We start from the raw sequence: 13,509 nt of genomic DNA, 5'->3' as shown, positions 1-13,509 counted from the left end.
AAATACTGACCAGGATGAACAGAGTCGTACTCATGAGTTTCATTCTGGTTGACTCCATGATTTGTGGAGGAGCCCGGACTGTGACTCTCAGACTGGATCGACCTAAAACAGGAAATAAACACAATAAACTCAAAAGTAACTGATGTTTGTTTAAAATAATAATAAAAAGTATTTTACCAACCTGGTGAAGCAGGAATCTGTGAAAGAGACAAATGTTATTACACATGTTTGTCATGTATAAATTGTTCCACTGATATTTTGTGTCATGAGATCAGAATACATGTATATGTGTGAATAATTAAAGTGTATGTAGTAAATAAACTCTCTAATACAGCATGAAAAGAAGAGGCTCTTACACTTGGACTGTCTGCAGCGATACAACAAGAGCAGGAGAATAATAATGAGAGAGACTCCACAAACCAGTCCAACCATCAACCACACAGGAGATGAACTACGTCCAGTTACTGTAACAACAAACAATAATTAATTATTAATAAATAAAAAAACATTCTGAGAGCACAAATCTCTGCTAAGGCAGCTCACTCTGTTGACAGTATTTGCTTTTAAAGGAACAATATTGTATTTTCAGTGTATTTTTTTGTTTGTACTGTGAGAAGTTTGTAGTTCAGTAAAAATAAGTCCAAAGGCAGATTTTTTTCAACATGACAAGAAAGGGCGATAAGAAATGTAAAATTGAGGTCAGAGGTCAAACCTAACATGATATTTTAAATCTTTATACATTACTTTCTATATGTTGACAAGACACAACACCTTTGTAAGAATCATAGTTTCTATGTTATGAGGATTTTTTTTAGTCATTAAGTTGACCTTGAAGACCTCGGTGGCTGTAGCCAAATGTTAATGGATAGTTAACATGACTGCAGCTCGTCAGTGAGGTAACCAGGCAGGTCTGCTGGGATCCTTTCTAGGAAAATAAGATTTGTATGCTAACAGATTTTCCCCTTGTTTCAGTTTCTTCCTGCTTCAAGATTCGTTTTCATGCCATCATTCACCTCCAGTCAGACGCCTGCCACCTTGGATCATTGCCCCCCTATTCACCACCACCGCTGCCCCCTCGGAGCCTCTTCCTCACTTGCCTGCCTGCCCATCGTTCAGCAGTTTCCACAGACCTCTGCCTTCATCCACTAAACCCAGCTAGTCTGGACTCCAAGTAAGGCATTGTTGCAGCCACTTTATGAACACTCTCTGTCTTGTCACATTCCCTCAGATTTCCTGCCCTAACTGCTCTCTCCTCTCCCACAGATCTGCCGCCCTCACACTGTTATGTCCGCTCCTCTGGCCTGTCTCTCTCACCTCAGTTAAGATGTTTTTGTAGGACTCACTCATTAATTTTAGGTTCATTTATGTTTTGTTCTTGTTGACTGAGTCAAAGCTCACAATCTGTTGTGTTAAATTATTTATCCTTTGTTTGAGTAAACTTTGACTCATTACTTCCTCTGCTGTTTTCACCTGAGTCCCACACATGAGCCCTGAATCACAACAATATTAAACCTGACAATATAGAGATATTACATAATAGTTTTATAAAGTTCTTACAAAATAGACTCAGGTGGCTTCAAAACATTAAAAGAGATAATATGATGTTATTTCTCAGTCATGAAACTCATTTACAGAAAGACACACTGTTTTGATCCTGCTCACCTTTAACTGACATCCAGCTCTGTGCTGACTCTCTTCCTGAGTACTGACACTTGTAGAAACCTTCATCAGACTTTGACACTGCAGAGATGTTCAGCTCCCCTCGGGGATCATTTTGAAGAAGTTTGTCATTGTGATAGAAAAACACATTGGAAAGTATTTTTTGTGTTCTCAAACTGCAGCTCAGACTAACAGAAGCTCCCTCAGTCACAGGATGAACAGGACTCACCAGGATAGGACCATTACCATCATCTGTGAAACAATCACACACAATTGTTTCAGTCAGACCAACTGGTGCAAACTTTTAGAAAAAGCTGTGAGTCGTGTCTCATGATCTACATGCAGACCTGGTTTTCTGGGTGATTATGAGGACTGGAAATATAGTTAGGATGTTCCCTGCAGGAGTCAAATTATTGACGGTGACATTATTGAATGGTTGAAGGTGAAATTGTAAATGTTTGTATGTTTGTGTTATTTTGCATGATGTGTTTCCCAAATTTCTCTGAATTGAGAAATTAAAGGTTCATCTAATGTGACGACAGAGATGTTGAGCTTTGTTAAGTTTTATTCTGACAGAGAAAATAAAAAATACTGTTGGCAAATTATGACAAACTGGATTATGAACGGATGAAGAGAAATTAGACAAACATCCAAGAATATTTTGATGCTTCGTTGCCTGAAATTGTCTGAAATTCTCATTTTTGTTTGTGTTGCCACATAGAATTACTTCACATACAGCAAAGCTGAGACAAATGTTCATGTGACGTCTAAATCATTCAGATCCAAGAAGTAAATGTATAATAACATACTCTGTACAGTGATGTTGACTGCACTGCTGAACTCTCCTGATCCAGACTCACACCAGTACACTCCAGTATCTGACTTTGATGTGTGGATGTTACATGTGGATCCAGTCATTCTCCTACAGTCAAAGAGTCGGCCATCAGAGAACTTCCTCACTCTCCACTCAGTGAAGTTTCCCTCACAGGTCAGTGAGACAGAGTCAGAGGTGAAGTGTTGCACTCTGTCAGGACTCACTGTGAGAGACGCTGCTGAATGAACATCTGGAAACAACATGCAGTGAAGAGACAAAGCTCACAGATGTTAGGATTCAAAATATCATAGTGAGAATATTTGTTTGTTTGAAGCTTTTGTTTTGAAGATCAAATTTAATAGTTCAATGTGATAAAGTGTTTGTTTGGTGAGACAACACTGAGTCTGACAACAAGCCCTGAATCACACAGACAGTCAAATCAATGGAAAACAAAGGAGCCGAATACTGACATGTTTAAGATGATCTAACCCACATGCTTTATCTGCTGGCAGCTCATGTAGAGCTTGGTACAGGTCATGTGACATCATGAGCTTTGAGTCATCACTCTCAGCATCATCCACCTGATACAGATCACTCTGAACACACTTCAGTCATTTGCTGTAATGTTTCTGCCATAATTCTGTGATATTGTCTGTTTCACAGATTCCTTCTACAGTGAGATATTTTGCAGCAGCAGGACCAAAACTAAAAACCTTTGAAGTATATTTTAAATGAACAATAACAGCAGCTGTTATTTGTGACGTCTTCTTCTAGTGTCCATCTGTAGTCAGTGTTTGTCTTGTATTTGTCAGAGCTGTTAACCTGCCTGCTGACATCTTTGTTTCTTTATTAACTATATTTGACTTTTTATCTGAACACCTACCTGAGCACTAAACAAAGAGTCTTAACTGTGTAAATCCTGTCTGTGCACTAAGTAAAAATAATCAGTACAAACAGTAACATGAGTTTAAATATCAAAACATTTAAAATCTCATAGATGTCTTTTGTTTTTCATGTTATCACATTAAATAAAAACTGAAAAATAAGAAAAGGAAAATAAATTCAGTTTGGTTTGATCACAGAGAGAAAGGAAAATATTCAGTTCAGTTCTTCTTTTTGGAAGTTTTAATATAAACGGAGATAAATGGTTGTCATGGAGATGAGATTTTAATGGTCTAAATCCTGGTGAATAAAAATGATGAGCTAACATGAGCTCATTCAAAGGACAGAGAGAAACAAACTGACCTGCAGACCAGACAAACTTTGGTTGACTGTGATCAGTGTGATACTCTGGGTCTCCTCTTCCAGCTCTGCACACATATCCTGCTGTGTGTGTCTGTCCATGAATGATGTAGGAGTCCTGTGCAGTCCCACTGCCATCAGGTAGCAGCTCATAACTGTAGGATTTATAGTTGAATGTTTTCAGATCAGGAACAGCTTTATACCAGTAGAAGCTCCATCCTGCAGACGGATGTTCAACCTCACAGTTCAGAGTTACTGAGGCTCCAGGACTCAGCCATGATGGAGACACAGTGAGGACAGGACGGGGTTCATCTGTTCAACAAAGATTTTCTCTCAGTGAACATGTAGTACAGTCTCTGAACAGTGAGCTCAGTTTATACAAAGAATAATAATCTCAGTCTATATGAACAGAAACACATTTTACAAAGTGTTCAAACAGCTTAAAGCAAACATGACTTACTGTCAGAAACTGTCAGTGTGACTGAATCACTCCACTCTGTTGTTTCATGCTGTGAACTTTTCATTCTGCCCTTACAGCGATAGTTTCCACTGTTGAATGATGAAGCAGAGCTAATCCTGTATTCATTTTGATTTAAAGGTTTTATGGTGCTGTTTGCTTCCCACTCATAATCCCACTCAGTGTCTCCTCCATGGATCTCACATCTGACAGTGATCGTCTCTCCTCTGTATATCTCAGACCAGTTTGGATACAGAGTCACAACAGGTCTGATTGAGACTGTTAATGTTCAAGAAAGTACAATAAAAACACATGAAAGACAAAAGGTTCAGTTACCATCAGATGTAGTGCTAGGAAGTTACATTTAAACTCACCAGTTGTGTCAATCCTGACTGACTGACTCAACTCTGTGTAGTAAACTGGTTCTCCTCTTCCTCCTCTGCACCAGTAGAGTCCTCCCTCTGAGACACTGATTTGTCCATTTTTCACAGGTTGATAAGATTTCCCATCTGTGTACCAGTAGTATCTCCATCCATATGATGATGATGGGCTCACAGAGCAGGTCAGGGTCACACTGCCCCCTACTGGAACAGCTGTCCTATCAGCTCTCAGTTCAGGCTTTGGTTTCGCTGCAGTTCAGTTTAGAAGAAGAACATAAAAGTAAAAATGACTGAATCAGAACAATTTAAAGATGGAAACATGTAAATGATCAAATATCACAAAACCATAGTTGAGATAAAACAAACTGTGCCACACAAAATATTCTGTATTTCTGTTTTGATCAAAACAGTGAATTTGTTTTATTTACTTTTGTGTATTTTAATTTATTACATATATGCACATTTCAAATAATTAATTTGAAGCATGACTGAGTTTATTGATCAATAATGAGGAAGTAACCCAGGTCAATATGATCTGATTGTATTTTGAACATGTGAGAATTGCTCCTAAATGAGTGTGAGCAGTTATCGTTTCATTGGTGTTGTTTTTTACTTTTGTTTTTGGTGTATTGGGATTTGGTGAGTAACAGTTGGTTTTCTTTGGTGTCAGTTAGCACGTTATGTCCTTGTTCTTTACTAAATCTGATGTTGAAGCCTCTGATAGCTAAGATGAGACCTAGTAAGGTTGTTTTATATTCTTTTGCTGTGGAAGCTGACATTTCCTGTCGCATAGATGTCTTTAGACCACACTAATACGCACAGTCAACTCTACCGCTGACATTACAGGGAGCAGTTTGGATGTGATTTCCAGCTGAGCTGTTAGGAATGCTGGAATAAGACTTCAGTGTTTGTGTTGCAAAACAGATCAGATTTATCAGCCGAGAGCAGATCTCAGAACTGAAATCTGAGACTGTTGAACCTCGATGGTGATCCACGCCTAGGAGATCTGAACTTCCACTGAAATCATCTGTTCCTGCTGGATCAACTCATATTCCAGAGATCAGGAAACTGACTCACACTTCTGAACTGTGACACGACTCCACCATAAACTCTGTTACTGCGATACACAGAGGATTTAATCCAAGAACTGATTCCACACCAGACTGTGGAAGGTTTTCTCTGTAAATCTGTGGACAGCTGATTTTGTGCTTTCAGTGTTGTAATTCCATTCATTGTGTTGGTGTTGTGCTGGTAACTCACTGTGTTACTGATTATAACTAACCAGCCACTCTGCAGGTCTAGTGAGTGAACTGAGTCGACTAATATTGATTAATATTAATATGGCCTCTCTGTGTGAGGATCTAAACGTATTTATGTCTGTGAAGGTTCTCAGTCATCCAGGTCATCGTAGTCAAAGGAGCTTGCAAAGAAAAGCGTCTGGACTTCTTTAAGTTGCTTGAAGACGTTTCACCTCTCATCCGAGAAGCTTCTTCAGTTCTAAGGTCAAATGGTGGAGAGTCCCAGATATAAACCTAGTGGGAGTGACCCCCCACAGAGGGACAAAAGGACCCCCTGATGATCCTCTAATCGCCTGAGCCAAGGTGTGAAATTGGGTGTGGGACCCAATCAGCCAGAGTTTCGGGTGTGTTCATTGTGAAACCTGGCCCCACCTTATCATGCGAATTCCTGAGGTCAGATGGCCCAGGATGTGAGTGGGCGTTAAGGCGTCTGGGAAGGGGTCTCAAAACTGGATTATAGATGGCAGAGAGTTGGTGTCGTAAACCCCCGCCTCTGTTCAAAGATGGTCGCTCACAGTGGACATAGATGGCTTCTTTCACTCCTCTTTCAAACCATCTGTCCTCTCTGTCCAAAATGTGAACATTGGCATCCTCGAAAGAGTGTCCTTTATCCTTAAGATGCAGATGGACTGCTGAGTCTTATCCTGTGGAGGTGGCTCTTCTGTGTTGTGCCATGCGCTTGTGAAGTGGCTGTTTGGTCTCTCCAATGTAGAGGTCTGAGCATTCCTCGCTGCACTGTACAGCATACACCACGTATTCTACGCTAGATTCGACACAGCGAACACCATGAGACCGGACAGTGTGCGCACCGCGGATGACGTCAGTGCGCACACTGTGTCTGAGGAGGATGTGCGGAAGTGCTTCAGGAAGGTGAACGCACGCAAAGCTACTGGTCCGGACGGGATTCCCGGCCGCGTCCTCAAGTCATGCGCGGCTCAGCTGGCTGGAGTGTTCACACACATCTTCAACCTTTCCCTCTCTCTGTCTGTAGTCCCAGCCTGCTTCAAAATGGCCACCATCGTCCCTGTACCCAAATCCTCCACCATCTCCTCATTGAACGACTGGCGACCTGTAGCCCTGACCCCCATCGTGAGCAAATGCTTCGAGAAGCTGGTCAGGGACTTCATTCCGCTCTGCACTACCCGACTCACTGGACCCTCTACAGTTCGCATACCGCCACAACAGGTCCACTGATGATGCCATAGCCCTGACACTACACACTGCCCTGTCACACCTGGAGAAGAGAGACACGTATGTGAGAATGCTGTTTGTAGATTACAGCTCAGCATTCAATACCATCGTTCCCTCGAAGCTGGACAGGAAACTGCAGGATCTAGGACTGAGCAGCTCCCTCTGCAGCTGGATCCTTAGCTTCCTGTCTGACAGACGCCAAGTGGTCAGACTGGGCAGCATCACCTCATCCCCCATCACACTGAACACTGGTGCTCCACAGGGGTGTGTACTGAGCCCTCTCCTATACTCACTCTACACCTACGACTGCACAGCCACTAACAACTCCAACATCATTGTGAAGTTTGCGGACGACACTACGGTGGTGGGTCTTATCACCAACGGTGATGAGACGGCCTACAGGGAGGAGGTCAGCGCCCTGACCCACTGGTGTCAAGACAACCATCTCACCCTCAACGTCGCAAAGACAAAGGAGCTGATAGTGGACTTCCAGAGGTGCAGAGAAGTACACACCCCCATCACCATCAGCGGCGCTGCTGTGGAGAGAGTGAGCAGCTTCCGGTTCCTTGGAGTACACCTGGCTGAGGATCTTACGTGGTCAGTACACACAAACAAAACAGTGAAGAAGGCGCAGCAGCGCCTCTTCTTTCTCAGGAGACTGAAAAGATTCGGCATGAGCCCCCGCATCCTCAGGACCTTCTATCACTGTGCCATTGAGAGCATCCTCACTGGATGCATCACCACCTGGTATGGCAACAGCACCGCCTACAACTGCAAAGCTCTCCAGCGAGTAGTGCGGTGCTCTGAACGGATAATTGGAGGTGAGCTTCCCTCCCTCCAAGACATCTACAGGAAGCGCTGCCTGAGGAAAGCGGGGAGGATCATCAAGGACTCCAGTCACCCCAGCCATAAACTGTTCAGACTACTTCCATCAGGAAGGAGGTTCTGCAGCATCCGGTCCCGAACCAGCAGACTGAGAGACAGCTTCTTCCACCAGGCCATCAGACTGCTGAACACGTCATAGACACTTCAGCTTCACTACTGGAACTTTAACATTATGCACTCCACACTGTACAGTAATGCCACTGTTTTGCACATGTCTCAACTCTGTATATTTTTATATATTTTATTTATTGTTTACTCTATTTAATTTGTAAAATATGTGTACACACACACACACACACACACACACACACACACACGTAGAAAAATATTTAGTATACACATCCAGAAATGCATATACTATTATATATTGTACATATATTTATTAGTTTCAGATGTAGCCGTTCTTGTATTTTGCTTGTTTACATTATTGTATTTTGCACAACTCTGTTGCTTGTGAAGCTCGCACACAAGAATTTCACTCACATGTGCTGTACCAATGTACCTGCACATGTGATGTGACAATAAAAGTGATTTGATTTGATTTGATTTGATCAAAGTTTGAAGAGCAGCTGAAAGAAAGCTGGTTAACCCTGTAGGAGCTAACACAGGTTAACTTGTAGTTCACACAGGTAAGAGTTCAAACTAACCTGAACTAGACAGAGAGAGATATTTTTACATATTGTTGTTTAATTTTATTTAAATATTTTATTCTGGTTTTCAGATGCATAAATTAATGTAAACTGGAAACTGTTGTATATTTCTGTGTCTTCTGTTTCCGACCTACAAGTTCAAAGTTCACCCTGGTCCTGGTATGTATTATTGGTTATTGGTTGTTATTTTATTTTAATTTTGTTTTATCTTTAGTGAAGTCTTGAGTTTTCCCATGTACCATGAATGCACCGCTGCACTGCTCATGTTAACTTTCTTTCACTGCAGCTCTCTGCATGCTGCAAGGTAAATTTCTCTGTATATTGCACTGTGTTTAAAGGGTAAGAGAACTCCATGAAACATAGTTTTGAGCACTGATTTTGTTTTGCAGATGCACAAAACTGCTGTGGTGGGGTGGCTGTAGCTCAGGAGGGTTGGTGGTTCGATCCCTGGCTCCCCTAGTTTGCATGCCAAATATCCTTGGACAAGATACTTATGGCGTATGAATGCGTATGATTGATAGTTAGAAAGCACTTAAAGTATAGATAGTAGTGCTTGTGTGAATGGGTGTGTTGTATAGAGTGCTTTGAGTACTCCAGGAGAGTAGAAAGAACCAGTCCATTTACCATGTGGAACTTGCAATCCTGTAACGTGTTGAGCTACAGAGTTCATGTATTGTTTGAGCAATACATTAACTCCGGTGAGTCTCGAATTGTGCAAATTAAATTTGATTCACAGTCCAGTTTCTAATTTATAAAATTTATAAAACTTTATAAAACAGCTTCTATGTGATTGTAGAAGCTGTTAACGATGTCTTCGATGTGTTAGCCCTGTGAAAAGTGTGCTAGTGTACCCACATGTGCTACCTTTGCAGGTGCAAGTGTTGCATTTTGAGAAGAATTTGATTTTGAGGAAAGAAAAGCTAAATTTGAGTGAGCAAAATGAATTGCTGCGTGCAAAAATGTATTTCAGTGTTTGTTGTTATCCACACACACACACAACAATAGCCCTTTTGCTCTGTTTTTGCATTTGCGTTTGCTCGCAATGTGTTGCTTGCGCTTCTCATTTCTGCCCAGCGCGTTCAGCTCTTTCTGTTAGTGGTGGGCGGATCGATCCAAATATCGATAGTATCGATCCCAAGTCGGCATCGGTATCGGATCGATACTAGCCTGGTGAGATCGATTCTTTACTTTGAGTTCTGCTTGTTTGCTATGCTGTGCTTTCGGGTAAAAATGAAACAAGGTCACTGGACTCACCGCTCCTGTGACAGCGGAGAGCACTTTGCTCCCTCTTCCCCCACTCTTATGTTTCGATGTTGCACTGACACGTCATGTGACTTAGACACTTTGGGGGTTGTTAAGTTGTTTACATATTAATTATATTTTTTTGTTTTTGTTGTTGAGAATTTTAATTGTAATTTTTGTATTAGTTTATCAACAGTATTTGTTTTAATTTGTTTACTGGTTTGCGTGCACTTAAGATTAAAAAAAAAAAAGATCGCCACCACGGCAGACCCGATGGCAATTTCATGCTTTGCAGCATCATTTATTCTTACAATAATCACACAGTTGCTGTAACAGTACATTCAGCCGTACACATCATAGGGTTGCCAACCGTCCCTTAAAAAACGGAATCGTCCCGTATTTAGAAACAAAAGTACACGTCCCGTATTGAGCTAATAAGGGACGCACTTTGTCCCGTAATACAGTGAGAATCAAAAGTAGTCTATAAATGTTAATGGAATTGACGCTTTGTTTGAAAACATAATTCCCAGCCCCTCTCCTGCTTTGTGACCAATGAGCTGACAGCACACTTATGACAATTCGAGTATGACAATTCAGATTACCGCTCATCTCATTGGTCGAGGAAAAGTCGCTTACGGAGAAAATACCGGAAGACAACAGATGACCACAACAAGAAGCATGGCCAACAGGGAAACAAACGCTGACACTGCGGTGCAAGTCTCGGACGACAGTACACCTAAAGCTGGACAGACACTGTGCGATTTTTTCAGTCACGTTATTCAGCTGAACTGACTTCTATGCGTGCGCTTAAAATAGTGGCACAAAAATAACGCCATAGCTTACATGTGAGGTTTTAACTAACTCTCCATTAGAAACACTTTTCATGGTTTATTCGATTTGCACTGAAATGTATTTTTATTGTTGGTATATTGGTATTGGCCAGTAGGGATGGGTACCGATATGGGTTCTGACAAAAAAATAAAAATATAAGAGGCTTTTGGACAAAGTTTGTGTTCTCCATTCTTTAAGGAACAGTTTGAGCACCGTATATAAGCACCGGCACGTTTCAAAAGTAACAGTTTGGCACCGGATAAAACCTAAATGATACCCATCCCTATTGGCCAGTAAGAACTGTATAGATGATATCTAAAGAAAAAATATAACACTTAGAGGAATTTGATTTTACTCTTTTTGTAATTCATACAAATGAGATACAGAGAAAATTAGTCGGTAGCAGGGCCTTTTTTAGCCAATTTTTGGGGGTGCTGAAGCAATATCCTTTTTTTTTTTTACAATATTTGCTGTTTGTTTGACACACTACTAAAAATATAAACCATACAGTACTTGGTTGAGACGTAATATTTTAACAACAAAAGTATAGATACCCCCCCGTCTCAGCCACATTTGGTTTGGCAGAAAGGGCGCTCGCCTCTCCCCTGCTCTGACTCTAGCGCCCTTTCTGCCAAACCGAATGTGGCTGAGACGCAGCGGAGCGGAGGTGGAAGTGCCTGGCTTAAAACAGGACATATTAGCTGCATTTAACCATCAGTTACTCTTTATATAGTTAGGCAGGAGTCAGACCATGTTTCTTTTTAACTGAAAAACATTACACCCAGGTAACCTGCAGGGTAGCAAACGTGTTTCCTGACGTTTGCTACCCTACAATGCGTCCTGCTCTGTAGTAAAATCAGCAACATTTGACCGTCCTGTTGCTCCCATTGAAATGTATACAGCCTATTTAAAATCTAAAACTTAAAATTGTCTGTAGCCTGCTGTTGTTACCACTGTCCTGTTTGAAATGGATACTAACTAGCTAACTGACTGGGTGCCCATTAACCTTATATGTTACTGTGTGTATGTGCGTGTGTGTTTGTGTACAGAGAGACAGCCAGGTTCATAATGGATATTAGGACATTTTCAACAAAAAAAGGAGCCACATTCAGGTAAAAGTGTAAAATCAAATGATTCATCAATCAAGAATAATGTTGGTCTAGTGTTTCAATATTTATATCTTTTATTAGATGTTCATGTGGTTTGGTTATTTGCCTTTTGGTTGAAAGTACACTGAGAGAGGACTTCTTGTTAGTGATCTTAATAGTATTTTTTTCATATTAATGTAATTTTTTCATCTAATTGAATCTATTTGTGTATGATTGTCAGTCCAAAGAGGGAGAGAGGAAAGAGGGGAACGTGAGGAGAAAGTACAAGGTCAGGAAGAACCAGGTAAGAAAACAGACAGGGAACAGTGACAGGCAAAACAGAAACTGTTGAACTGACAAAGAGAAAAAAACTAATTTTACTCATAAAATCTGGAAGTTGTGTTCTCCTGATGTTAAAGATGCTAAACAGAATCTGCAAAACAAACTGTGTTGAAACATTTTTTGAACACAACATTATCATTGATTGGGAAGATTAAAATTAATGATATATTTTTATGTGGTTCAGTCACAACTCTACTAAAACCTCAGGTAATAATAGATTGGGCCAACTTTTGGACCGTCCAGTTGTCTGAGTGACTGCCGCAGTACGTAGAGAGCAGAGTGCTCTGTTTATATTCTAAAGATGTTTTAAGCTAGCTTGTTTCAAAGATTCTGTAAAGAAGCTTTAAATGTTTTCCACAAGCACACATAGAGGCTCCTGACTATGGCAGTAATGCTCTGACAATCCACCAAGCAATGCGGCTTCGTAGCTTACCATTTTCTGACAGATTTTTGAGCGCTGTGGACCACATAAAATTGGTTTGAGGTCAGTAAGCACAGCCAGAATTCATATATAAGGCGCACTGTTGATTTTTGAGAAAATTAAAGGATTTTAAGTGTGCATTATAGTGTGGAAAATACAGTATACAGAAGAAAATAATATATCGCAATATATATCGTTACTGCACATGCTTCAAATTATACCATGATATGGATTTTTGTCCGTATCGCCCAGTCCTAACCTGAGTTAATAGACCAGCGTGTTCTGACAAACCATCCTACTTTGACAAACCGTCCCACCGTAAGTAGTTTATGCACATTTCTGCTGTCACAGTGTAATTCCAGCACAAATTTAAGTTGGTATGACAGTTTGCCACTTAACTTTGCCCATCAGAGTATGCTTGTAGCTCATAATTATAAAGCCAGGACGGCTTGTCACTTCATTTTACCCGTCAGAGTATGTTTCCAGCTCTTATTAAAAAAGGTGGGATGATTTGACACTTAATTTTAGCTGTTAAAGTATGCTTGTAGGTCACATTCACAAAGGTAGGATGGTTTGGCACTTAATTTCATGGACAACATGTACGGGCTCAAATTGTGGTCATAAATATTTTGTACTTGTAAATCAAATGTGTATTTGTGAACTGAGTTTTGTTTTGTAACCTTGTAAACCAAAATATAGGAAAATTGTATGTTTGTGCATCTACAGATGAGAATGTGTGTGTGTGTAAAAAAGATTTGCGTTTGTATAAAAATATTTACACGAGTTACAATTTTTTTTGTTAAGGTCTGCTTACTGAAACAAAGCAAAAAATATTTGTGATTTTATACTACACACAGTAATTTTGACCTGATTTTTCTTCCTTTCAGCTGATTGGTTAATGTCATATCAATCACAAATGTAACAATCCAATCAAAAAACAGATTTGGCTGCTTGGGGTGCTTTACTGAGCTTCAGGTCCTGGAAGGGTAATACAGGTTAGTGATGTGCG

At 40.6% G+C, this 13,509-nt stretch overlaps 1 protein-coding gene across 1 annotated transcript in view; it reads right to left on the bottom strand.

Annotated features, from left to right (window-relative positions):
* Positions 1-13,509, bottom strand: part of LOC120743404 (obscurin-like) — a 170,058-nt gene that overhangs the window by 147,833 nt on the left and 8,716 nt on the right. The window contains exon 5 of the mRNA XM_040047025.1: positions 4,547-4,801. Coding sequence (XP_039902959.1) covers positions 4,547-4,801 — 255 coding nt within the window. The remainder of the gene's footprint in view (positions 1-4,546; positions 4,802-13,509) is intronic.

The sequence above is a fragment of the Simochromis diagramma genome, unplaced genomic scaffold (genome assembly GCF_900408965.1).
Source record: "Simochromis diagramma unplaced genomic scaffold, fSimDia1.1 OVJJ01000562.1, whole genome shotgun sequence".
NCBI classification, from domain to species: Eukaryota; Metazoa; Chordata; class Actinopteri; order Cichliformes; family Cichlidae; genus Simochromis; species Simochromis diagramma.
Note: the sequence above shows the minus strand (reverse complement) of the source record. Positions and strands in the feature narration are given on the sequence as shown.